General features: G+C 51.0%; 8 protein-coding genes across 19 annotated transcripts; 4 read left to right on the top strand and 4 right to left on the bottom strand.

Moving 5' to 3' along the window:
• Positions 1 to 82: 82 nt before the first annotated feature.
• On the bottom strand, positions 83 to 886 carry PPTG_06106 (hypothetical protein; the record flags this gene model as incomplete). Its single annotated transcript, XM_008899890.1, has 1 exon — positions 83 to 886. One exon carries the CDS (start codon positions 884 to 886, stop codon positions 83 to 85), a length of 804 nt encoding a protein of 267 aa, XP_008898138.1.
• Positions 887 to 1,513: 627 nt separating this feature from the next.
• On the top strand, positions 1,514 to 5,469 carry PPTG_06107 (hypothetical protein). Its single transcript, XM_008899891.1, has 2 exons — positions 1,514 to 2,735; positions 2,812 to 5,469. The coding sequence occupies exons 1-2, from the start codon at positions 1,864 to 1,866 to the stop codon at positions 5,309 to 5,311; spliced, it is 3,372 nt and encodes a 1,123-aa protein (XP_008898139.1). The 5' UTR covers positions 1,514 to 1,863; the 3' UTR covers positions 5,312 to 5,469.
• On the bottom strand, positions 4,209 to 8,425 carry PPTG_06108 (hypothetical protein). The gene has a single exon (XM_008899892.1). The coding sequence runs from the start codon at positions 8,275 to 8,277 to the stop codon at positions 5,632 to 5,634; it is 2,646 nt and encodes an 881-aa protein (XP_008898140.1). The 5' UTR covers positions 8,278 to 8,425; the 3' UTR covers positions 4,209 to 5,631.
• Positions 8,426 to 9,097: 672 nt separating this feature from the next.
• PPTG_06109 (hypothetical protein) lies at positions 9,098 to 11,614 on the bottom strand. 8 transcript variants are annotated; one of them, XM_008899893.1, is made up of 5 exons: positions 11,306 to 11,614; positions 11,175 to 11,227; positions 10,942 to 11,108; positions 10,510 to 10,873; positions 9,098 to 10,424 (listed from the first exon to the last, which is right to left on the bottom strand). In XM_008899893.1, exons 1-5 carry the CDS (start codon positions 11,424 to 11,426, stop codon positions 9,189 to 9,191), a joined length of 1,941 nt encoding a protein of 646 aa, XP_008898141.1. In that variant the 5' UTR covers positions 11,427 to 11,614; the 3' UTR covers positions 9,098 to 9,188. The 8 variants fall into 8 exon arrangements, with proteins under 8 accessions (XP_008898141.1, XP_008898147.1, XP_008898148.1 ...); XM_008899899.1 differs by having other exon boundaries at positions 10,510 to 11,108; XM_008899900.1 differs by having other exon boundaries at positions 10,942 to 11,227.
• On the top strand, positions 11,521 to 14,312 carry PPTG_06110 (hypothetical protein). The gene is made up of 6 exons (XM_008899901.1): positions 11,521 to 12,542; positions 12,622 to 12,730; positions 12,794 to 12,946; positions 13,012 to 13,215; positions 13,283 to 13,597; positions 13,672 to 14,312. Exons 1-6 carry the CDS (start codon positions 11,536 to 11,538, stop codon positions 13,834 to 13,836), a joined length of 1,953 nt encoding a protein of 650 aa, XP_008898149.1. The 5' UTR covers positions 11,521 to 11,535; the 3' UTR covers positions 13,837 to 14,312.
• Positions 13,816 to 21,035, bottom strand: PPTG_06111 (hypothetical protein). 5 transcript variants are annotated; one of them, XM_008899903.1, is made up of 7 exons: positions 20,465 to 21,035; positions 16,186 to 20,403; positions 15,926 to 16,120; positions 15,566 to 15,862; positions 15,030 to 15,482; positions 14,126 to 14,966; positions 13,816 to 14,057 (listed from the first exon to the last, which is right to left on the bottom strand). In XM_008899903.1, the coding sequence occupies exons 1-7, from the start codon at positions 20,789 to 20,791 to the stop codon at positions 13,993 to 13,995; spliced, it is 6,396 nt and encodes a 2,131-aa protein (XP_008898151.1). In that variant the 5' UTR covers positions 20,792 to 21,035; the 3' UTR covers positions 13,816 to 13,992. The 5 variants fall into 5 exon arrangements, with proteins under 5 accessions (XP_008898151.1, XP_008898150.1, XP_008898153.1 ...); XM_008899902.1 differs by having other exon boundaries at positions 13,816 to 14,966; XM_008899905.1 differs by having other exon boundaries at positions 14,126 to 15,482.
• Positions 21,036 to 21,260: 225 nt separating this feature from the next.
• PPTG_06112 (hypothetical protein) lies at positions 21,261 to 24,296 on the top strand (the record flags this gene model as incomplete). The annotated part of the gene is made up of 1 exon (XM_008899907.1): positions 21,261 to 24,296. One exon carries the CDS (start codon positions 21,261 to 21,263, stop codon positions 24,294 to 24,296), a length of 3,036 nt encoding a protein of 1,011 aa, XP_008898155.1.
• A 201-nt stretch (positions 24,297 to 24,497) lies between these two features.
• Positions 24,498 to 25,409, top strand: PPTG_06113 (hypothetical protein; the record flags this gene model as incomplete). Its single annotated transcript, XM_008899908.1, has 2 exons — positions 24,498 to 24,752; positions 24,813 to 25,409. The coding sequence occupies 2 exons, from the start codon at positions 24,498 to 24,500 to the stop codon at positions 25,407 to 25,409; spliced, it is 852 nt and encodes a 283-aa protein (XP_008898156.1).
• Between the last annotated feature and the right edge of the window lie 245 nt (positions 25,410 to 25,654).

Here is a 25,654-nt window from a genome sequence, read left to right on the forward strand (position 1 = left end):
GTAGTCTGGCGCACATATATTTCGGTGCAGCTGCTTCACCAACGCTACAAACTTTGGTTCCTTTGAAGTACCAAAGAACCCCTTATTCATCATCAAGACGCAATTTGCGCTTGCACTGTGGCTTGGTCGTCAAGCTCGCCTCACCTCCAATGTTATCTGCATTGTAGTTTTGCTGCATTGGCGCCCCACCTTGTGTTGAATTTGACGCTGCACCCGACGAATCACCTGATGGGGTCGCCGGGGTGGCACCCTTACTCGTGGTCGTCGTGCTTGCAGAAGCCGGCGGACCACCTTCACCGATCTTGGCGCAATCGATGTATACTTGCCACTCGAGTAGCGTTGACATCCAGTACATCGTAAGGCGCTTTTTGCCTTCACACATGGCCTTCTTGTACGGGAATTTACCATCCGGATACGTGTCGGCGCAGTTGACAGTAAATGGCAAGACAATCTCGTCGTCGCACCATATCTCACATGGCCCGGGGTGGTTCATCTTGCCGCCATACCATTCGCACTGGTCAGGCAGCGGTTGAACAGGGCCACCGGTGGGATCCGTGAAACCGCACTCGGGGGTCTTGGGCATGGTATTGCGGCCCTTGCTCATATCCTGGTTGGTCAGCAGAAATTCCTTGAGTGACTTGTACTTGGATGCCTTGAAGGCACGACCAAATGCCGCAGCATTCAGTCCTGCATCAGGATAGTTGGTGAAGATGTCGCCCTGCTGGGGTGTTAGCGCTGTCATGGGCACCAACGCGGCGAAGTTGCCACCGTAGCCTTCCCCCGTGAACTTGAGCCCAGGCTTGACCAGCGTGCCGTGAGCGTCGACGCCCGAGGTTGCTAGCGTGGCAACAGCAGCGAAAACGAGAGCGGTGGTTGTAGCGACCATCTTACTTGGCTGTCGGTGGCTGCTGTGAGGCAAATTCGCGAATGAAGAGCGAGACTTACAAAGAAGAATCGGACATTGTGACGGTCAACATATCGTGAGTCGTGACCCAGCAGATCCTAGGCAATTACTTTGTAGAACTTCTCGTATAACGTTACTTCAGTTTGATTTGTTGTGGTGTGGCGGTTGTAGTAAGCGTGTATGTATCGCCCAAACGATGATTATTGACGCTGATTATGGTACATTATTGTACACGGATATGTAGTCATTAAGTGACTGCGTCTTTACAATACATACGATCTATTGCATCGGTACTCTCCGAGATGGGTTTCTGAACTCTCGGCTGGTAAGTTCGCCGTTCAGCATTGTGCATCCTATGGCAATTATCACCTCGCCTTTTCACTCTATGAGTCAAATGCTTGTATAAGTTCGAGATCGCAACACTGCAAAGCCTGAATTGCTCCTAACTTTCGGACAGAATGACCTGTACATGCGGATGGGTCCGTCAATCGTAAGCGCGCTCTATCAAGCTTGTTTGAACTGTCGTAGTTACCGTGGTATTAATAAAAAAGGGTTACAATCTGCCACTTCAATTTGGTGTGACCCACACCACTTCAACGTGCATTCTGTCGACGGTTTCCAGGGAAGTTTCATCGAAATGGGCGTCAGACAACCTTGGCGCCATGTGGCGTGTGTTGCGCGTTAATAAAGGAGCCCGTGGGCGCACTGGACGTGGAAGCGCTTCATGGACGCATAAGCTCATGCATCAGTGCCAGTTGAAGCCGCGGAGAGTCAGCGACTAGAGACCGAAAAAGAACCGAACGAGCCCCGCTGTATGTCGCTGCAGCCTGCGCACGTTCGCCCGCCCTCCCGGCTCTAGCAGTTACGAATTTCTATCAAGTGAAGCAACCGCAAAGAGTAGATTGAAACAAAAGGCTGAAGAACAACACTCGCTCCTTAAAGAGGTAGAACAGAGAGCGATGGACCGAGTGCTGAGCTCTCCGACGAAGCAGAAGGCGCTCGTGCAGCTCATGAGCTCCGATCCGTCGTTATTGGACGGACTGGACGACGATGTGCTTTCGTCGATCACGTTATTATCGGATCCTCCCAAGAAATCATGGGACAGGCGGCCAGCGCTATTGAGTCGAGAGAGCAGTAAAGGCGAAAGGAAGACCATCCAGCTGTATCCAGACGATGCAGCTTTTGTAGAGAAGAGGAAGCCGACGTTGGCACTTGCGCCTGGAGGGATTAGCCACGCGAAGAGAGCGACGTTGGCTAGAGCGAATACTGTGTTGCTGTCGCCATCGAGTAATGCGAAGGCTCTAGCTGCTACAGCAAGCAGCAAGCAGGATGGCAGGAATGGCAGTGAGTTACTGACGGGCACCGGTTCGATGCGTCAGACACACGTGCCTAGAAGAAGTACGTTCTATCCGACTGTGCAGCGTGATAAGCCTCTACCCGTGGTACTATTCGATGATAGCATGCTGAACGTGGATGGAGGCACAAAAACGACAAAATCTCCACAAGACAATGGCAGGGGTGGTTCCACGAAGAAAAGAGCCAAAAGAATGAGACGAAGACAAAGGAAAATAGGTTCCAACAGCAGCGAAAGTGGCAGTGACAGCAGCATCAACAACAGCGAGGATGAATCCAACCAACGCGAAGCCGACAAAACCCGTTTAGTATCCGCGTCAATGACTCGTGGCAGTGCCAGCTTGGAGTCTGATAGCGATGACGGAGCCCAAGCAGTCAGTGCAATCACTGCGTCAACTGTGTGTGCTTCTAGATTGGCATCTGGTTTACTGCTGGATCATCATTATTTCGTCTCTCGAGGCCAATGGATCCCACGAAGGTAGGCTTCTTTTTCCATGTAAAGCTGGTGTATGTGTTATAAACTTACTCGTATGTGTATTGACATCCCTGTTTAGCGCTCGGAAGGCATGCTATGTCTGTATGAGAGAGTTCAACGTTCTTCGAAAGCGTCATTCATGTCGGATGTGCGGTGAAGTAATCTGCAGTCGGTGTTCCGTGCACCGAGAAGTGAATTTACCGGTAATGGAGAATAAGCTCCGCATTTGCTCCTGTTGCTTCGTAGCATACAGGAAGAAACTGGAGGAAAGCAATTTACAGAGTCACGATGATGAAGCAGACAGTTATGAGCTTGCAAATGATAGTAGTGCTGACCATCGGGAGTCGGCATCACGTGGTGGTTCACTTGCTGCCTCGAATCCGGATCCACCTGAACTATCAGTCTCTAACGCGATGCCATTCCAAGTATCACCTTCGCTTTCGCCATCGGAGAATACATCAGACCGTTCTTCGTCGCGGAATACGGTCAACACGCTGTCAGACGTGTCGTTCAGCAGCGATATGGCTTATGAGAACTTCTCGTCGGGTAGTTTTTCTGGATCCCGTAATATGGAAGATGAGCTTGAGGCTGTTCTCAAAGCGAAGCAGCTCGAGAAGGAGGTCGAAGCAAGTCAACAACGCATTCAAGCATTGGAGGCACAAATCGCTACTCAAGAAAGCCAGCAAGATCTTCTTTCCACGGAGCAACAGACTCAACTTCGAGAAGCTCGAGCTACAATAAAAATACTGCAAGAAAAACTTCGCATGCAAGAAGTGAACGCCAGACAAGCTGCGCACAATCGCGACTCGATCTGTCTGAGTAAGTTGAGACAGACCGAGTTGTACGCTAACGAAGATGATGAGAGTGAGGCACTAAAGAAGAAGCTCAAAGTGCTGGAGCGACAGCTTAAACAAGCTGGGATCTCCGTGGCGGAGGTTATTCCATACGAAGTGGCGAAGAAAAAAGTGGCAGAGATCTCGAGGAGACTTCAGGAAATCGGCTCGTCCGAGGTGGTTATGGAAGACAAACAAGCGCAAGCTGCAGCGCGTAAGGAATACTACATTCTTGAGCAGGAAATGGAGAAGTATCACATGGCTCTTGTCATGACGGACGAGTACATTGAAGAGCAACGGCTTCTAGAGCAAGAATGGGAAGACGCGAATAGAGAAGCGAACGCCGAAGCCTTACGCTTGTTACGGTCTGCGATTCCAGTGGACATCTCACGATTGTCTGAGAGAGAATTGATAGAGATCGCCACGCCGACAGGAGCGAAATTTCCTGCTGAGCTTGCAAGGCGACTGAAGCGCACGAATGTGCTGCAACTACTGCGAACCGATCCAAAGACTATCGTGAAGATGCATCCGAGTGTTATCGAAGGATACCGCACTACAGGGCTTACATTACTTGAGCGCCGCGCTCTTCATGGAGTGTTGAAAGAACCTTTCAAAGAGTGGAAGAAACAACAGAAAGATGAAATGGCACAGAAGAAATACGCTTGGTACTGCAAGCTTAAAGAAGCCTTCATCACTGCTGCTAGAAACCTCACGAACCACTGCAGATCGTCTGAAACTGGGTATGAGATTGATAATTTAGTTATCGGTTCCCAGCACAATTGCGACCTTGTGGGCTTGGCGTGTCCAGTACGCACGGAGGAGAGGGTGCGAAAGCTATATTATGGTCTGGGGTTCATACCGGAGCCTGAGTTTATAAAGGAGGAGATCTTGAAAAGCGATCCTGAAAATGCTGGTGAGAAAGCCTTGCTGGAGGCGCAAGCCCACGTTCGAGAAATGGTAGCTAACCAACGCCAAAGAGACCTGAAAGCACACTACAACATGAACATGCGCGAGGTTGCACAAGCGTTGGGTGCTTTGGAAGAAATGGACTCGATTCTGGAACAAATACGAGCTCTAGATATCTCCTTCCCAACCTCGGGAGGTGACGATATTGAGCAGCAGAGCCAGTGTAACTCATTGTTGAACAGTACGCGTGAGCTGACGCTGTTACTCTCGAAACGTGCGGGAATCTGCATTATGGGAAAACGTGACCCCGCCAAAGATGAAGAAGATACGCGTTCACCATTCGAGGTTCGTGAGGCGTGTCAAGCAATTATCTTCTTACAGGGGATACTGGCCGACGTTAAGGCTTTACTTTTCGACGATAAAGGCATGATCCGTGAAAATATTTCTATCACCGCAGCAGCAGCATTCAAGCCTGTACAGGAGCTGATCGACGATGTACACGAGAAGAATTCAGCAGCGCTGGGTGATGATATTAGCTCTATGAATGGTGTGAATCGAGTGCCTTGGGCGAAGAGGACAGTCGTCCATACATCAAACGACAAACAGCTTCTTTCACCGCAGACATTAGTAAATCGATCCGCAGCTCTCCCCACCAGTGCTCTTCTCTTTGATGCTATCAAAGCTCGACGAAAGCAAAACAGTAAACGCTTCAGCACAAGGGACAGCATCGCCAAGAATGAGTCGCCAACAGAGACATCACAACCCAGTAAACCTCTCGACTTGATGGCTGCTATTCGAGCTCGAAAGCGTGCACAGTCCGGTGACGCTACACAACACTAGCAGCGCTGGTGCTGCGGTATCTGAATGCATAGGGGGAAAAAATATTTTGCGAGGCATGGTATCTCCCATGCCAAAGTTTTTGGGTGTGGGCTTCGCGCTCTGTTAGGGTAGAGCGCATAGTGGAATACCAAATCACAGTCGTTGCCACTTCACTTGGTTATTTAGGCGCATCGCGACTCGCCAACTTCTCCAGGTATTGTCGCCAACAGCCCTTTACTCTCCGCTTCATGTTCTCTACGTGGCGTCAGGTACGGGGTTGCTATTCACTATTAACACTCCGGTCTATTCCCGAGTGACTGGCGATTGTACATCCTGCACCCTTATTGAACGATAAAGCACATGTCCACAGGCTTTGGCGAACGCTTCAGTAGTTCCATCGTTTCACCGAGCCGTAAATTGCGGGTGGATTGGTTGTTGAATGACACCAGCCAGTCACCCGGTCGAAGTTGTGTCAGACCCGGCGAATACCCCGAGCCGGTTAGTCGTGACACCACAATCTGGCCGTTTTTGCGCTTAAATGTGATGCCAAGTGGACCGTCACTCCAGCGCACCCAAAGTTCCGGTAGTGGCAGCTGAGGTGACGGTGCACTGCCTGGCACTGAGCCGCCTGAAGGGTGTCGTTGGTGACGCACTACCAGACCCGAATCGTCGATATCCGAGTAAGTACTCACCATCGTAGCGCTCCCATTCTGCAGCAAATTTCGTTGACGCTCCGATTCAATGTACTGACGTCGAAGCTCCTGCAGTCGACTGGGTTGGCCAAGCAATGACGGGGTCTCCTCTGCCGGAGGCAAAGGCGCATCAGGATACATGGGCGGAGGAGGTAGAGGCCCATCGTTGCTGTGGGCTTCGAACGGCGGCGGGCGTTCTAGCTGGTCACCGAAATATTCATCACCTGCTGATTCATCATCGGGAATGTTGTGGAGATCCATACTGCGAGCAGAAGGAGGCACTACCGTGATGGGATCCTTTGCTCTTCCAGAAGCCGTAAATACGTCCATGTAAGATGGAGGTGGCGGCAGTCCTGTGAGCGACGGGCTCTCGTCTCGGGCCTCTGGCGGGAAACTATCTTCCTCTGGATAGTCATCGTCGCCATTATCAGCCGTAGTATTCGTCTCCGTACTCGGGAATGGCGGTGGAGGTGGTAGGTCTGAGTAGCTGGGTAGATCATTCTCAGACATACTACCGTCAACATTCAAAAGCTGGCCGGAATTATTGCGAGATGCACTCGAGCGTGGGGAGTCTGCTTGGTAGTCGTAACTGTGCAAGCTAGTACCGTCATCCGACGCTGCGTAGTTCTCTAGATCTTGATATCCGCCACCAAAGTGCTTCAAAGAACCCCCACGGCTTTGAGTTCTCGGTCGCGCTGGGGTGTATCCGGCGCTGTGTGTTCGTGCGATCCCTGCTGCTGCAGCAGCGGCTGCTTCTTCTTCACGTAATTGCCGGAAAGAAGGAACTGCTGACGACGACGGCAAAGGTGCCGGTGCAGGTGCTGGTACAGGCAGGCCTGGATGCCTACCACGTGAATGTGCGCGACTGTGACCGCGCCCCCGTCGCTGAAAGACGAGCACAACAGGCTTTTGGACTGTTTTCAGCAGTTCAAAGGCGCCAGCAATACCCAGGGAATCAACATCCACACCTGCCACTCGCACAAAAATGTCGCCTGGTTTCACTGACTCGTTAACATTCGGAGCACCTGCACCTGTAAGTCGTGCCACAACGACACGGCCTTTGCTGGACGTACGAATTTGAATACCCAACGGACCTTCACGCCATAGCACCGTGTACTGCTTTGGATCCAGCGGCGCAGCATCCACTCCTGGTGCATCCTGGAAGGTCTCCCTGTTACTTGGAGGCCCCCTGTAACTCGGCGGGAGATCGTTAAAGCTAGAAGGCGGCTGTCGTGCCCCACCTCGGTGGAATCGTAAGTACACGGGCTTGGTAGCTCGCATCATCAATGTAACCGTGCTCTTAAATCCAATCTCCTCCGTGCGCAAGCCATTAATACTAACGAGAATATCTCCCGCCGCGATCTGCGCCACCGAGGGCGTGACACCTGTACCGGTTACCGACTTCACTGCAGGAAGTCCATTCCGCTGCTTTAACTCGCAACCCAATGGCCCTTCACTCCACACGACATCGTACTCAACATCTGTCGGGTCTTCTGTGGACGCTTCATTCATCTGTGGCATATACGTCGGGGATGACTCTCCCCATCCTGCTCCTCGGTTGCTCCGCATATCCACCGTTGCATTAGACGATACTGGTGACCCACAGAACGCCGACGTAGCATCGCTACTATGGATCGAGGAGCCCGTGCGAGGCAGTCCCCACTTGGACGTGGCCGCAGAAGCTGCAGATGCCAGATCACTCAGTTTTAGCGGTCGAAAGTCCAGTTTAATTGGGAACTCCGGGTTTTTCAGTCTCTCAATCACCTCGCTAAATGGCGTAGCAGAAACGCTAACACCATTCAGTGCAAGCAGCACGTCTCCCGCTCGTGCGTATTGTAGGCCTGTAGCTGCTCCCTTCTTATTGACACGGCGGATCACAGGCTGTCCGTTAGCGTTGGCCTTGAACAATAGTCCGAGAGGACCTCCGTCCCATGATATCTCGTACGTATCGTCATCGTCGTCGTCGTCGTCGTCGTCGTCGTCTTCATCGTCTCCGTCTTTGCTTTTTACGCCTGAACCGCCGTTCGGGTCGTCTAACTTGATATTTTCAGCTAGAGCCAATGCCTGCAGCTTCTCGTAGACTGTCATATTAGCAGACAACTCACTGGTGCCACTGTGGTTGCTGCTGCGATGCGACGGCGCCGACTCGAGGAACGACATGTTCTCGGCCTCGTCCAGACTGCGCATTTTGTCCATCTGGCGCTGCACGAACTCGTCCTGACTGAGAGTCTCGTCCCCGAAGGCCGAGTCGTCCGAGCACGCCGAGTCGCCGCGGGCCGCGCGCGCGTCCGCCATGGCGTTGGCTGCTGCGGGTGTTAAGGAGTGAGAGGTGTTGTGTGTTGTGTGCGCGACGTCGGACGTTCGCCACACCGCGAGAGGGAAGGACGGCGCAGGCGAGATTAAACGCGCGATGGGGAATGAAGTCGAGCACCAGTACTGAATCTGTGATAGTTGATAGCGTGACGAACATAAGGAAATTTGTATGGACCGCAATCCGTGATGCAAAATAAAACCCTACAGTGTGGTAAGTGGAAAGGATGATAAGGTTTAAAATATACAGGTGTGTACGGAGCAATTCTTGAAGCTTTGTATGATGGTCGTACTTTTAAACAAATATCATGATATAAAGGGTTTGTGAAATCGGATATTTACGTTAAAACGAGGCGCTGTCAAATCCGTTGACCTGCATCCCTCTCTTTACGGCTCCACATGCGGCGCAAGTTGCGCGGTGATTGCATATTGCTGCCTTGTTGTATATTTACCTCACGTATTTATTGCCAATTGTAATAGCTGCACTGTGTTAGGTACATGCAGGCCCAACAAATACGTGTTGAAGAGCAATGGTATGGATCTCCTGGTCGTGTGGTAATGTGTCTGCTCCACACGTCGCATCTCGGTGGGTCGGCAACTTCCTTTACGCTAAATTAGCGGTGTTAGAAGCACGTCGTTTCTTACGAGACCCACGGCAAATCTCAAATTGCTCATAGGTTCACCGAAAATGCAATAGGGGGCATTCACAAGTCGCACATAAAGTGCTGCTGCTCAGCGCACCCCCTACAGTAAAGACAGCGCCCAGCTCAGATAGGTTACAAGCTTCTCACTCATGTCGTTCAAGGCTGAAACGAATTACTAGATACTTCGAAGTACATTTTTTCATACAATTTATCGACAAATACTTCGAGTACTCTACGCTGCTATGGCGTCGTTCAAAATTCGCTTTCTTTCAAAGACGCACCCCATCGATCGTTGTAGTTCGACTTGTAGTTTGAATGGTGGCTACCGGGCGTATACGGCTTCGCCTTGTGTTTCCAGTTTTCCATTGATCCAATAGATGAATTTGGTTCCGACAGGAGCGCAATGCTAGAAGTATCAGACAACGGTGATCGCGGTGAACTCATGGTGGAATACTTGGGTTCTGCCATGATCGGCACTTCTTTCTCCTTTCGTTTCGATCTCCTGTCTTGAGAACGTGGGGACTTCATAGACCCACGCCTTGAACCAGACCGTCCAGAACGGGTAGATCTTCTCTGGGGAGTTGGAACTGGTGCCGCATAGTAGTCATTTGGCGGGGACCCAGGGGCCAGCGTTGGTCCCCTCCCGGACCCACTTGACTGCATCGTCGCTAAGCGTGTAGTACGGCGACCTGAAGTGTTCGATCTGCACGCCTCTTCTTGTAACTTCTTCATACGCTTATTGGTCATGTGCCACCAAAGTAATACGCAGACACAGGCGATCACCACCAGAAAGCTGGCAATGACCACATACATCCACCAGAGCCAGAAGAAGCACCCGCTACCCCACGGAAGGAATGTTGTCCACGAACTCTTCTTCTTCATAGTACTTGAAAAGCACGAACACCAGTCAACGGAGTCTTCAGCTGTATATACTTTTTTGCTGGACGTGACGTTGTTCGGACAGTTATTGGCTACGGCGAGGCCAATCTTTCCTTCCACGCGATCGTGGTACGAGTACAAGCCGTCCATGAATACGTCGCCGAGGACAGTTGAGGTGCCTTCAGAAATGCCAATGGCGCGACAGGCCATACTGGAATTGTCCCCATTCATTTCAGGCCTCCAGTAGTATTCAGGCGGGATTTCAATAGTAAAGTGCTTACTTGTTGAGCCATCAGTAGCCTCCATTCCAAGTGTGAAGTATATCGAGGGCAGTTCCAACAGTGCAGCACTGGACGACGTAGGATCGCAATAATCCTCATCACAGCATGAAGCTGAGTCTTCAAAGTAACTGGTGTCAAAGTCTGGGATGGCTTCTAGCGTAGCTGCTCTGATTTGATCCATGAGGGCATTGTAGACATCCGATGGAAACGCCAAGTTGCTCGTGCCGGAGTCAATGATCGCCTGCGGTTCGTTGTAGCTATCGCATGAAAGTCCAAGGCTAGCACCGTTGTAGCCAATGTCCGTCACTGTCACAACATACCACGCTTCCTGAATGTGATGACAACGAATACACCAATAATTTGTCAGCTTGTACAGCTCAAACCAACGCCCACTCCATTCCAAACAAGCGTACCCTTGTAATCGGAGTATATAACATATCACCAGAATAGTACGTCTCGCCATCGACGCCTTCCGTACCGCCAATCAACAACTGACCGGAATGGTAGGTAAAATCGGTCCCTCCCGTCTGCAGCATGGGTTGCATTGTGCCACACAGCAGCATACCGAAAGCGTCGGTTGATTTTGCCGTATCCACCAGTACGTTATACAACGACGACACAGTATCACCCGTAGACGCCGCGAGCGCTTCATACGCCAAGCCAGTAATACCATCATACGTTGAGCGGTAAAAGGTATCCTGCTCTTCAATGACCAAGAATGTCTTGGAGATATCACCAATCTCATCCGACGACCACGTATCCGTCATAAACTGACCCCTATCATGTAACAACAACACTGTCAGAAACAGCATTCTTTCCCATTCTACCAAACTCCTGTTTCGTACTGAATATTGGCTCCAGCGAACGCTAGCGTGACAACGTCGCCACCAGCATTGGTGCATGTCGATGACGCATCGCACGAATAGGTCACCTTTGCATCCGAGCCGCAGCATCCAGCGCCAAGCACCGCGTCGTTCGACGAGCCTGTGTCTGCAATCAGCCGGAAGGCGTTCTACACATAGGAACGGGTCACTCATCTGCACTATCAATCAACCATTTAAATAGCCGCACTGCGCACATTTCCGCTTGAAGATCCATCCACCGTGCCAATGTCCACTGTGAGCGTGTACGCTGCAACATCGACAACAACAATCATAAAAAAATTGTTGGTGAGACTCCTTTACGTCACATGGTCAACAACTGCCGCACCTGTGCCCGACGCGATACCCGTTAAGTCAAGGGAGTAATGCGCACTAGCGGCCCGCGTCTCCCGTCCAAGCAGCAGCAATACCAGACAGCGGAGCAGCGAGTTCCGCCGTCGTGCCGTCATGCTGGACAAGAAAGTGTCAGCGTCACACTGTCTTTTTCAGTTGTGTGGGCCACTTCAACTTTAAATGAGAAATTTCAAGTTTCACTTTAGCATTTGAATTTTGGCGCGTATGTCGTCGATGGGTCGGAGCGCGTCGGCGCCGCTGCACACGCGCAGTCGCAGCCGCTACAGCTCTGTATTGGAGAGTGCACTGGTGGGTCTAGGCCGCGAAGATGCCGTGGTGCGGTCCACACGCAAACCTCGCAAGAAACGGCGCTATGACGACAGCCACAGCCCCATCCGAGGACTCGCACAGTCCTTCAGCGCCCCCGAGCAACGCTCACAGGCCGCAGCAGAGGAAGAAGAGGATCCATTCGCGTGTCTGAAGCTGCTTAAGTCACAGAAAAAGAACAAAAAGCGACGAGAAGAGACGAGGAAGAGCGATGAAAAGGCTGCATCTCCCGCTGTGACTAGGAGCGCTTCCAAACTCAAAAAGCGGCTTAAGCGACGTCACGCAGGCGTACTGGAAATAGCAGGACACACGCCTGTAACGAGATCTATGGCCATGAAGAAAGCGAAAAGGAGCAGCTTGGAGATGATTGAGGACGTCGAGCAGGAACCGGAAGATGGGGATGTCGTTATCCAGAAGAAATTATTGTTCTCGCCTCAGCCACAAAAGAAAGCGAAAAAAGAAAAGCAGACGAAACAGAAGGTTGAAAGTAAGGCGAGTAACGAGAAGGAGGGACGGAAGGTGAGCAGGAAGGCGGTCGTGCTGAAGAACTGGCGGGTTATGTGGCCACCGATGCTGGAGCCTGATAGCGAGAGGATGGAGGTGATCGTGATGGGGCAGGTAGAGAAAGAGTCGGCGCTATTTGTCGTGGGCAAACGTGAATCTGCTTCGAAGTTCACGGCCAAGGACGGCACGTACGTGGCGTTGAGTGGGAAACTAGACCGGGACGCTGCTAGGAGCGCAGGCATTCCACGCGCGGCAATGAGACTGATGGAGGACGGCATTCCGGCGTTCTTTTACAAGCGATTGCTTCCATTCGTGCAGAAGTTGCAGAAAACAGATAAACGCAAGTCGGTAACTGTGCGAAAATTGCCGGAGAAGAAAGCGAGAGCTGCAGACAAGCTCAGGTACAAAAAGATGGAAAGTGTTGAGCAATGCGAGGCGTGTCTTGCTGACAGTGTGTGCGTGAATTTTGATTGAGCTCAGTTCACCAATGCTGTCGATTAGTGAAGACGCAGATCTCACTATTGAAGAACCCGTCGCATCTCTTCCAAGTGAAATCGATGACCTGTACGAGACACCAAAACCCAAAAAGGTGCGTTGTAGGAGTGGTAGAATACTTTGATTAGCAAGTGTTAATGATGTGTTTTTATGACAGGCTCATCCTCCAGCGAAGGAGAAAAAGAAAAATGCCAAGACGAATCAACCTGAACCTGAAACAGAGCCGGATGCTTGGACGAAAGAGCAGTTGGAAGCATTAACAGATGCCAAACTGCAGATACCAACAACTGCTTCGAACTTCTGGGCGCAGGTACTGGATCAGCTATTGTGATTTCTGCTAGTGATAAGGTTGTCACTGATGAACTTCTGCTGCAGGTGGCTCAATACGTTCCCGGAAAGTCGGCACAAGATTGTCAAGCGAAAACGTTCGAGCAGTTTAGATCTCCGCCTACAAAGCGGAAACCAGCGAAGAAACCACTCAAGCGAGCAAATACAGACACCGCCTCCACTATACCAACCAAGATCGCGCGCGCAGGCTCAAACAAATTTAAGAAGCAAGTACGCGAGTTCGTGGAAGAGGTAAGCTTAATTGTAAAGAAACGGGTGTTTTATTGCGACTGACGGAGTTGTGTTGTGACGTCTACAGTACGAGAAGAAACATGTCGACGACCTATTCGATACGACCCCGTCCAAAGAGGGTTTGCCGGAGCTACCCGAGTTTGACGCGATCAAGTCACCGGATCTAGATACACCATCACGTAGCCTCGCCGACGATGACTCTGACATCGACGATGAGGCGCCAGGGCTACTCAAGAAACTGAGCTCTCGTCGGCGGGACGATATCGATTCTTACGTGCTGGGCATCAATCGCCAGCATGTTGCAGGTGGTGGAGTAATGATTCGAGGCAAGGTGCGCCGCGTGACTTCTACGGTCACTCCAGTAAAGACCCTATCTGCCAAGGTTCGTTGTGGAGACCAGTGTGTGTTTATGGGCATCTCATTAACTTCAGTGGTTGTTTGTGGTGTGCTGAACAGAAGAAGGCCGTGATGCTTGTGGAAGATGTGGGCTCACATTCATTAAAAGGAGTCGTGAGTCCGGGAGGAACAACGCACGTTCGTTTAGAGAAGGACGGCAGTTCCGAAGAAGACGAAGAAGACTATCACAGCAGTGAAGAAGACGAGGATTTCGATATACTCTGAGCGTGACTTCTGTTAGGACTCGTCGTCATGACGCAAGAGGAGTGCGTTTATTTATTAGGAGGCTGCCAACCTGAAGCCTCCAGTTTTTGTATCCAACCGACCCGTGATGCCAATAACATCGGTAAGAAATAAATACAACATCTTGTGGAGTGAAGTCTACTCGTGGACGAGCATTAGCACGCGCCGGAGATTCTCGGCAATGTCCGTCGACGAACCTTCAACTGATCCCAGCAGGAGACAAGCGGTGAGTATTTGGTCAACACGAGCACATTTTCAACTAATAACGCACCAGAATTCTGCGAGTCTAGCACTTGCTTCAAGCCTCGTAACGTCGTCGGTTTTGACAGCAGTAATGCACGCGCTTTCTGGTTGTCGTACACAAGCGACCAGAGAGCCACTGACATGCACTCCAGAGAGATCACGTCCTCTTGTGTTGAGTCACTTACGCGTACACAGAACGCAACCAGTTCATCCAGAAGCTCCTCCCAAACGGCGAAGTTGTTCTTGGTCGCTTGTGAGAGGGACAGATTCCTCAAGAACAAGCACCCGTAGCGTTGGATTCCCTTATTGGTCAGATGCATCACATCGTCCAACACGAGAGAAAGCACAGTAGACAAGCTGGTGTAAAGCACCCGAGCACCTTCCTCGGTGCTAGCGATGCTACTGAGGACACTCAGCATGTGGGCAACGTTCTCGTTCTCCGTGTGATTCGTTTTACTTGTTTGTCTGGCCTGCTTCAGTCGATCTTGAAGCGCATCAACCAGTCTGGAAATCGACCCAGACTTCACAGAACCTTGGACGCATTCTGGGTTGATCAGAGCCGCCTTCAGCACCTGGCATGCAGCGTTGCTCAAGGCCATATCTGCTTCGGTAGCACAGTTCGTGCCTCGGTTATGGGTCGACGTCACGCCACCTCGGGTGCTGGCCAGATCGAACAGCAACGACAACAGCGTTTGGGCATTATCCCCTCTCCCAGACAGCGAGATAAGCATCGAGCTTCGAGCACTGTCATTTCCGTAGATGTAGTTTGCCAGAAGCTGAAGTGCTCGTAGCATCAACTGAGATCCACGCACATGAGCCGTCTTCATCACGTTCCAATTCGACAGAACTACACTAAGGAGGCCTTCATCCTAAGGACATGAAGGAATCATAGTTAGGTTGAGAATGATACAAACTGGATCGTGTCCGCGTACCTTTGCCACTTGCTGGCTTTCCTTGTCGTTACCGATGATGGAACTTACGACTTCCATATGTGTCTGGATGCGGCCGCAGAGGTCTAGCACATAGATATCATGAGTATTTGAGCTGGAGTTCGAACTCCTAGCTCGCTTGCCGCCAAATCCACCAGCTATGCGAATCGCAGTGAATGATTCTTTGATGGAAGCCATTGCAAAAGGCACACCACGCTTGACTTGAACGAGTGGTTGGAGATGGGGACTTGTCTCGAGTAGTACTTGGAGTGCACATGAAACGCGTCGAACCGATGCCAATGGAAACACACGACCTTGCAGATCAGATGTGGCAGTGCTCGCATCTAGTGGCCTGAACTCTGCAACCTCTTGATAAAGGTCGAACACGACAGAACACAGGGCGCTAGTGACTGAAACATCGGGTGATTTTAACGACCCAGGGATCAGTAAGGACATCTAATCAAAAAAAAAATGGTCATAGAAGGTGTCAGTCAGTACGGCAGATTGTAAACATCATTCGTAAGCGTGATGGTACATACCGCGGGAACAATTCGAGAGAATGATACGCGAAAATCGACTGGTTGCTGAGGTGCTAGCAGTTTTGCCACTGTATCCACAAAATCCACTCCAAAGCCTGGTGTTTGTGGTGCTCCGAATTGTTTTACATCGTATTCGTTGCGCTGGTCAAAAGCTTGCACCAACAGGATGCTGAGTGTGCCAGCGGAGAGGTCGAGAACGTCATAATGTCTACGTCTTGTAGCTGGCGAGACTGTAACGCCCAACGAAGCGTGGACATCCCGAACAAGTTCCATCAGCTGATACTGCAAAGTTGTGTGCTACACAAAACAATAACGTCAGTCGCGGGCAAGATCAAGCAGCAGATAGTGTAGAGCAAATACCATGAGGAAGAAAGCCACTTGATCGAATCCACCATCACGGCAAATAGCCTGGAGAAGATTCAGCACTTCAGCCATCAGATCTAAGATGGCTGGAAGCAGCGAGCGTCTCCAGGCGTTGTCATCACAGGATGGTAAGAGCATACAACACGAACTGAAGCGATTAGCCTTGTCCTTCCATTCTCGGAGTGAAAGCATCTACACAAGAAACAATACATTAGGGTGCTAGAAGACAATAGCATTAAGTCCTTGCGCGAGCTTACCTGAATCAGGAGCGGGTAGATGTCAGATTCCTCTTCAGCGGCCTCCAACTCTTTCTGCATATCTCCAAAATGCGACGCCAAATCATTCCTTTGAATGCACAACACTCGAACCAGTCGTGCAAACGCACTAGCTGTACGAGCGAGTAATTTACTGCCTTTTAAGGCTTCAGAAAGGGAGCGCAGCACTTTTCCTGCAAATGCGGCCCCATGACACATCTTAACCAGCGCAGCTTGTCGATCTGGGGAACGATCATGGTATCGAAGAAGCTCTGCAGTCAATGCAGTGCAGGCTGCCGCACGGACAGCATCACACTCGTCGTCATCTGTGGATGTTTCAAGCGCCATCTCCAACAATCGTGATGACGAGGGGCGCGAAGCTGCAGTATGTTCAATAACACGAAAGCCAAGCTCGCGGATCGGAGCCACGTGATCGAAGAGAAAGCGCGACGCCCAGCTACTGTCGAGCAGAATGCTGCTGTCAGTATGCTCCAGTGGACTATCACTGGCCAACAGAGACTCGTGTGGTAGTGTCTGCAGAATGGCTACCATGCATTGAGATCCAACAGCAAATACGTCCCGTTCCATAAAGGAGCCTGGAATACGGTGACGGCATACGACCGTAAGCAACGGTGACAGCATCTCCAGAAGACGCTTGCAGATTTTTCCGCGTGAGGGTTCTGACAAGCGAACGCCTGCATTCTCGTTCATACCTCGGGCAAAGCGTAGCAGAATCTCCAGCATCATACTGTGAAGAACAGGTTCTGTCGCGTAGATGGCTGTGTACTTGGCGCAGATCGTCGAGATAATGTCGGTATCAGCCGCCAGCGACAAGAATAAATCGCTGACCTTGGACTCACTCACGTTGAGCAACAACCGCGCAACTTGAAGAGAGAAAGCCTTGCTTTGTGATCTCTTCAGCAGCGACAAAACTTTGCGCTTCACCACAACGAGCGCTCGCAGCTGCTCTGCTCTGGTCATGCCACAGAACATCACACTGAGAGTGTTTACAAGCGCACCGACGATGACTTCGTCTCGTTCAGTTTTCGGTGGTACAGCGAAATACCGTTCAAAATCTGCTTCCCATTCTTCAACAAATCGCTCACGTGCACAGCGCCAAGCAACACATATTGTCATTACATGGTAAGCAGCATTCAAGCACTTTCCGTGTGACGGCGCATCTCGAAGCTTCTGGGCGATCAGTGTATACTCCGCACCTAGCAGCAAGTCGATCTCACCGCCACTTTCCTCTTTGTCACCGTCAGAAGTTAATGAGGCCTGAGTAACGATGGACTTTTTCACTTCTTGCAACCACGACGAGTCCGTTTGCTTAGCCAAAAGTTCAGAACTTGCTTGCAGCTGCTGTTCCAGCGAACACGTAACGATAAAGCATCGCGTCCAACGACTGGCATACAGTCCAAACGTCGACTTGATCATCTCGGGAACTCTCGCATCTTCATTGGCCGTAGGTTTGCCGTTGTTCAAAAATTCTATTGGTGCTCCCTTGGGAATAAAATTTTCAGCCGAGCATGTCAGCAGAAGAATAATGTAGTACATCTGCGCTCGAATCGACGGTGACGGGTGATAAACCAACGGCATAAGAAGTTTCATCATGCCACTATCATGCCGCATAGCGAAGCGCAACAGTCTGCTACGGAGTAACAGAGTTCTAAACAAAATAAGCGCTTGTAGAATCATCGTCGAGTCATCTCTGCCAGCCTTCGTCTCGAAAATTGCACGAAGCACATCCATAATATCCGAAAATTTGTCCAGTTCTTCAAATAGTGTGAACATCTCCACTGATGCGTGTTCGATGAACATGACCAACTCTGTGAGTGCTGCCTCTTTCATGCTCTCAAAACCACAAGATGACCCGGAAATTACTTTATACAAATGAGATAACTTACTCAAACGTGACGATAGTTCGCTCTCGCTTGGTTGATACTCACTTGCATGACTAGCAGGCAAGGGCGTCTCCATGAGTGTTGCTTCGAGATCCACATTCTTGCCACTATAGTCAAATGTACCTCCAAATGGGTCGTCTAGTATTTCTTTGTGCTTCGAAATCCAGTCAACACAAGACGGATATACTTGAGACAGCAACCGAAGAATCCCAGAGGCTGCTGCTTTGCGAATGTAGGACGATTCGTGTAGCAAGCACCGGCACATTAAAAGATATCTGGTGTGGTCGGGTACGATCGTTTCCACTCGATTCAACACTTCAGCTAGCTGCGGCTGCGTTGACCTTTGCTCTGGAGAAGAACCTTCTGACAGTTCAATGTATGCAAAGTGCTGGAGCAATGGGATCACGGGCTGGAGAAGCACCAGTTTGTCGCTAGAAACATCGGCTAGATGATTCAAAGCTGCACGTAAAATAGCCCAGAATGCCGCATTGTTCGCTTGACTGCCAGTATCTTGTCTTGCCAACGTAAGCAGCAACAACACAAGGAACTTGGGATCGCACAACACGTCGGTAAAGAATCGATGCCGGAAATCGGTAGATACGCGCTTAGACTCCTTGCTGAGGTTGTTAATAAGAACCATAAGACCTCGGAAAAAGTAACATACCATCGGGTCATGCGACGTAGGCGCCTTCTTCTCACCAAAACCACTCAGCAGATCACACAAAATGAACTGAATGCCATCGATATCGTTTTCTGTTGGCCTTGTTATGTCATTCTCGGCATAAGAAGCCAAAGCTAACCAGATTGCCTGGAGCGTGGCGTCTGCAATGATCTCGGTGTCCACGTCATCAAATGCAAACCTGGCCTGAATCGTTTTCAGCGACACTTCCAGATTCAAAATGGCTGGTGCTCCTAATGGACCAAAATCTGTTAATTTTTCACGGTGGGCCTTTGCAAAATCCACGAACTCGAGAATTAGCTTCGCATCTTGTTGCGAAGACTGCTTTAGCTTCATGAAGGCAGGGATCGAGGAGTCAATTCCGGACAAGTCCTGTATGAGCGATTCATCCTTCCACTCGTGAGCTGCTACGTTAGGGAATACTGGATTAGCAGTCCATAATTTCACCGCTTCCCACAACAATCTAGGGACAATAATTCCAGTCTTCGCGCAACTCCCATTCCTTTCCGCTGCGTTCGAAACTTCCTCCACATGATAATGAGATGACGGATACAGTCGAAGCAGCCGAAGGACAAGTTCCACCAGTTTCCATGTCATTGAGTGGGTGAGTTCTAGCTCATTGTCAACCATAGTGTTTCCTGCTTGCTCTCGTGGTACAGGTCTGCAGATTCCACTGAGGATGCCGAGGATGCGCTCAAGCCGCAATTTATCCAGCTCCTGAACGCTTGTGTCCTCAACATCTCCACAACTTCTCTCAGGTAAATCAGGAAGCGCCGAAATAAGGAGGTTCAATAAGTGCAATCGCGGGTGTCTAGCGGAGCGCATTAAGGGTAAGACGCTTATGAATATCCTGTAGATGGCTCCACTCATTGAATACTGCTCCAGCCAATCAGTACTATCACCCCTTTGTCTAGGTGTTCTACCCACACCATCCCCGACTTCCACATTCACACGCGGATATAGTACCCGCCGTGTGTCATACGAATCGAACAACTCCACATGCACATTAGGTGCGTGTACCACGTACGTCGGATCAAGACACGTACTCCGCGAAAGTTTCAACGCATACAGAAAAGACTCGATCGCTTTGAGACTCGCCATCGCCACCGCTCCACATAAATTCCCACGCTTGTTTGAAAACGTCTCACTCAGTATTTCATCAAAGTAGTTCACGCCCAAGGACACCTCCATCGCTTTCTCCATCAAAACGTCGCCATCTCCACTCTCTCGACTCGTTGTTCCAGGACTTCCAGGCAAAATTGGTTGCTGCACTAGATGCAATAAGTATTGCAGCACCGTCGGTCTCTGCAAGAAAACTTCTGCGGGGAAATTCCTCAGCAATTCGTTTCTAAACGTCGCACATGCTGCCACAATGTCACGCGTTTCGGTCCGCAGCTGCAGCTTCACCTCGAACTCGAACAAATACTGGTCATCCACCGACGTCAGTGTTACCTGAGCAAACTTCCATCCGCCAGCCTCCAGAACTTCGACACTAGGAGCGCGTCGTCGCTCTAGCTGCACCTTACTTGCCCTATATTGCTCCACATCTGCCTCCTCCTCCTCCTCTAACCTGCTGACCTGTTCTCTGTTCTCGTCCTCTATCGGTACGAACTTAGTGGCGTAAATCTGTCTCAAGAGCTACGCAAAACGCCACATAATTAGAAGCGTTCTACCCAACCTCCAAGTTCTAATTGCTGACCTTCTCGTAACTGGCTTGCAGTTCTGGGCTGGTATGGGCTGCTCGCTGAAATTTCTGGGCCGCACCGAAGTGCTGCAGACTGGCCAGAAACACCTCCGAGTGGCTCTGTACGAGAAGCTCCAGCACATGCAGCGCCTCGAGCTCCGAAGGTGGTTCCAGACAAGAGATGAGTCCTGGAATCAGCGAACTCTGTAGGGACTCCAGCTCCTGCCAGCGCACCAGACGCTCTCGCAGTTTGAAGAGCAAAGTGCGCAGCGCCCGGGACCGGATCTTGGTCAAAGGGTGGCGCAACTTGAGCACCAACGCGTCAAGCCGCCCGCTCTCCATGAGTACTGCTTTTCACAGTCAATTGCTGTTTTTTAAGCTGTCCACAGTGTTTGATTGGCGGATATTGTGGATTTTTATTACAATTACTATAAAGTAAATGTACATTCGTCACCAGCTAGCACCTTCTCCTATTGCCAATGTTGGGCATAGATCGATCTAAAGTAAGCGCGAACTGATCAGCGAAATGGAGGCAGTGATTAACAGTAAGCACGCTTTAGTTTGTTAGTCAGTACTATTAGTGTAGGTTAATTAAATTCGAGTTTGGTGATGCCGTCACGATCGGGTCGCCGTTCCCAGTATTTCTCTTTCACATTCATCACCAGGCACGCCACACAATCGCATGTTGAAAAAAGTATAAAAATTCACAAGCGTAGAAAAGCTCTAATCCGTCCAGGTGGGTTCAGCTTGACCTTAAACTAAGAACTTCCGGGAGAGCCGCGTCCTCCTAAACGTCCAGTACCGCCGCTGCATGGCCGACGAAAACAATTCCTTCAACAGCCTCGACAGCCAGAACAACATGGCCGCCCGTCGGTCGGACGTCACCTCTTCGGCCGCAGCAGCAGCAGCTAGAGATCCCAGGATCCGTGTGACCCGCGCATTCTCGCAGATCGAGGAGCCGGCTACGCTACAGGATTTACAGGAGATACTAGCACCCACATCCAAAAAGACGCTCGATGTGCGGAGACTTGTGTCGCCTGCGCGCTCTCGTGGGTCCACCGATGCCGCAGCGATACAGACACCGCCCGTACCGCCCACATCTCCGGCTTCATTGCCCCATTCCTCTCCTGTGCTCAGGAAACAGACCACAGGGAGCAGCGACGGCAGCAGCGTCACGAATAGCCCACAATCGAAAGCGTGGGGGCGTCTTGGACTCCCTCCACGCAACACTAGTGCTGGCAAGGACGAAACACCAGAACGACGGCGCAAAGTTAGTATAGGACGCACAGAGGACGTCGCGGTGGCGCTGCGCCGCAACGCAAGCGCCGACACAGCGACAGGAGTCGAGCCTCGACGCGAATCGAGCGAGTGGGCAGAAACAGCGGCGAGGTTGAGCAGACGAGTTCAGGAGCTCGAGCTCGAGAACTTCAGGTTGAAGAACGGCAAGGAACCGCCGAAGTCCTTTGCAGGTGGAGAGATGCACGCATTGAGAATGGCTGAGTCCGAGACGGCTAGTGTATCAATGGGTGGCAAGCAGCCACGAGGGAGTCTAAACAAGTCGAGAAGCTGTGCGAACGGGTTTGGATTTACAGGCCTGACCGTGGCGGAAGCGGCCGCTGCATCTCATCGCACACGTATAAGACGCCTGGCGTCGGCTGCGAGCGCCACTGAGGCAGCCGTGAAGCTGCGCTCGGGCTACTGGAATGGCACGAACAACGTCAAGAGTAGTTTTAGCTGCAACAACCTGGCCGATCTGGAGCAGCCTGAGCTTATGCTTGAGAAATTGCGCACGTTACCCTCTGCTACCGTTGCAGCATCCACCATCGCTAACGGTGGGAACAAGATCGGAACAGCAGCCCCAACTGTTGCACCGACGCCAAGCACGCATGAGACCTCGCGCAAGAGCGACTCGTTCCAGCGCTCCGAGATCGAAGAGGATCTTGCCAGCATGAGGTCGCAGCATTTCGCACTCAAGAACGCGCGGAAGTCCTCCTCTGTCGTGGCGCAGCAGAGCTCGTCGTCTGCCGATTTGAGCATTGATGACGATCCCGAGACTCGCATCACTTCACCACGCTCATACTTTGAGGCAGGGCTGCGCACAGGGAGTTTGTCTATTGGACCAACAGCATCACCAGCCTTGAAGACAACGAAGCGAGCGAGTATACGCGATGTACGAATGTGGGTGGGCACGTGGAACATGGGCGCCGCAGACCCGTTCGATGACGGCAAAGGTATCATTGACGAACAGCGCTCAGCTACCATGCTGCAGAACTTCCTCCCGCATGGCTACCAGTTGTATGTCCTCGGAGTGCAGGAAGGTGTATCGGAGAATGTCTATCACGCCGTGGAGGCGTATCTTAACCGCAATGAACGAGGAGCCCGCTATTATCGCATGGAGATGAGGAACAGCGACTTTATGGTGAACCACAAGAACTATCCTCCTGATGCTGTAATTGATGCAGTGCACGGTCGTGGTGACGGAGCGTTCGTTGGTACTAAATTCACGGGCATGGCTGTGTTCTACTGCGCTGATATTCAGGACAAAGTCAAGTTGATACGAGCTGGTGCACACAAGTTTAAACTTACGAGTGGATCCAAGGGTGGCGTTGCTGTGGCTCTCATGATCAATCACACGACCATTGTGTTCGTAAACTGTCATTTGGATGCAAGAAACGATACGTACCGTCGAGAGCAGATCCGGAATTTGAACGCTAGTCTAGGTCGAGTTATGGGTCACTACAGCTTCGATCTGACGGAGCAATTCCATCACGTTGTGTGGATGGGCGACATGAACTACCGCATCATTTTGCTGGACCCTCAAATGGTACTGCACATGCTGGAAGAAGGTCGAAATCTGGAGCTTCACGACAAGTTTGACGGTTTGTTGAATGACCGTCGTAACGGAGGAGTCTTCGAAGGTTTCACGGAGCCTCACAAGTTCCCAGACTTCTATCCGACGTACAAAAAGTTCCCTAAGCGCGGACCAGTGAATGAGACGCTGCCATTGTGGCCATCTCTTGTTTGGCGCGTGCTATACAAGGAACCGTTTTATAAGGGAGGCAAGGTGAAGAAGCGTGTGCCAGGATGGTGCGATCGCATCTTGATCCACTCACTGCTAGTAAGCGACTCGAAACTAATTCCGGAAAAGGTTCCGGACCCGACGTCCCAGCAGCGGCTTATTGATAATTACCGGTCCGTGAACCATGGAGACGGGATGGACGTGAGTGACCACAGTCCTGTGTACGGCACGTTTGTTCTCAGTTTTCCGCAGCAAAACAGCGACGTATTGAATTCGGGGTCTCCACGAAGGCTATCGCGTCGCAATTCGCGGTCATATTCCGTCGCTAGCGGAATTAGCGATGGAGAAAAGTATTCAAGTGCGGTGAATGGCAGCTACTTCGACCAGGCTCGCGTTGTCCGGCAGATGAAAGCTCAGAACCGTTCTGTGTCGACGGTTTTAAGGGTCTTCAATATGGTTCTGGTTTGGGGAGATTCCAATACTGTTGTTCCGAAGAAGACACGCATAGTAGCACCGTTAATTGGAGAGGATTCCAAGCAGTGTGATGTCATCGGAGAGCGATGTCAAGGTTTCAACGGACTGAATCTGTCGCTCAACGCGGTTATTCAACATACGCGGCCGCTTGAGCAGCTACACATGCTGGTTTGGGTGAAGAACGAGTCTGTGAACGGCCACTGCACTCTGTCGCTGAAACGCGTCGCCCGCCAGGAAGAGGGAGGCGAGGTCAAGTACCGTGTGCCGCTTTACAATGACTCGATGCGGGTGCACCTCGATGGACACCCGCTACTAGTAGTTTTCTCCGTGCGAAGCAAGACATTCGCCAAGTGAGAGCACGCACGTTCGTAGTGCGTCCAATTTGCTGACCTCTTATCCCGATCGAAGTGAAAGAGAGGAGATAATTTCTGAACAATTAACTTGTCATGGGCTTCCGCCATTCACCTTGTTTATTATCAAAAGGGGTTAAGTCGGTACGGAAGAGTCACTCCGACTCATCGACTACTACCCAGATCTTTTAGACAAGTGCACGTGATGGATGCCAGCGACAGCAACGCAGATTTAGGCACTAGTGACCTTGTAAAGACATCAACAGGCCCATTCGAGCACCTCCCGAATGCCCTCCCAGTTCTACAAGACTATGATATTCGACAAAAGCTACTTCAGTGGAATCTGAGCGATACGCTACTACTGCAGCGCTTCCTCGTGCATCGAAGATTACCTAGCGAAGCGGACGAAGCATTGTTGAGAGAACTCTTCCAGGACGAGATAGTGCGTCGCATTCTACCGGTACGTCTGCTCGTGTTTAGACTTTCGCTCCTGTTATTTACACAAGCTATGCTCTAGTAGCTTCCTGAGCATCTCAGTAACAACGCAGCGCCTCGTTCCAAAGACCACGGATCCAAGTCCGATATCTGCGGTGGGATCACGTCTTTGAACTTTGAGCGGCTGCGCGTCAGCGTGACAAGCATGGCATTCTTCGAGAAGCTCGAATCAGCAGGCATAGTGGCCCGCGACGGTAGTGTGCGTGGATGCATCGACGAAGACTTCGACGGCTGCACTGCTGGAGATCTTCTCACCGAGATGTTGGCGAACCCGGACTCGGACAACTGCAATGTGTTTTCTGAGGAAGACAAGAAAGAATTTATTTTTCAGCTTTTTTCAGCGCTCGTGATAGGGGGCGGAGCATTGCGTCAAGCGGATTCACGTGTCCAAGCGTACGAAAGCACCACTCGAACGCTGTATCGTGCTCTTGTGTCTGTCAAGAAGAGTGTTGCCGATGCCAACGGGAAGCGAGACATCGAGATTACGTCGCGCGTATATCGCGTGAGAGGCGACCCACTTTTTCAAGCGTCTCCATCTCGTTTTCATTCCTGTTTCGCCATCATAGACGCTCGTAAGCGCTGGCTCACAGTCTGGTATTGCCCCTTCAGATCTTCGTGGTAGTCGACCACCGGAATCTAGGCCAGAGCGTGCAGCGAAATGGCTACAAATCAATCACAAGCTATTGATAGTCAAGTGTATCTACTATAGCTTAGGGTTATCCATGAATAGCGCTCTGGGAGCCCGCTACGGGGGTGCGTTGGACATGAGTCGTCCGTCTAAAATTTGTAGGTCCGCCTCCGCTGCGCTACGGCGGAGTATAAATCTAAAGGAACACGCTGCAGAATGTTTAAGATATGTATTGCTTA

The sequence above is a fragment of the Phytophthora parasitica genome (assembly GCF_000247585.1).
Source record: "Phytophthora parasitica INRA-310 unplaced genomic scaffold supercont2.8, whole genome shotgun sequence".
NCBI classification, from domain to species: domain Eukaryota; phylum Oomycota; class Peronosporomycetes; order Peronosporales; family Peronosporaceae; genus Phytophthora; species Phytophthora nicotianae.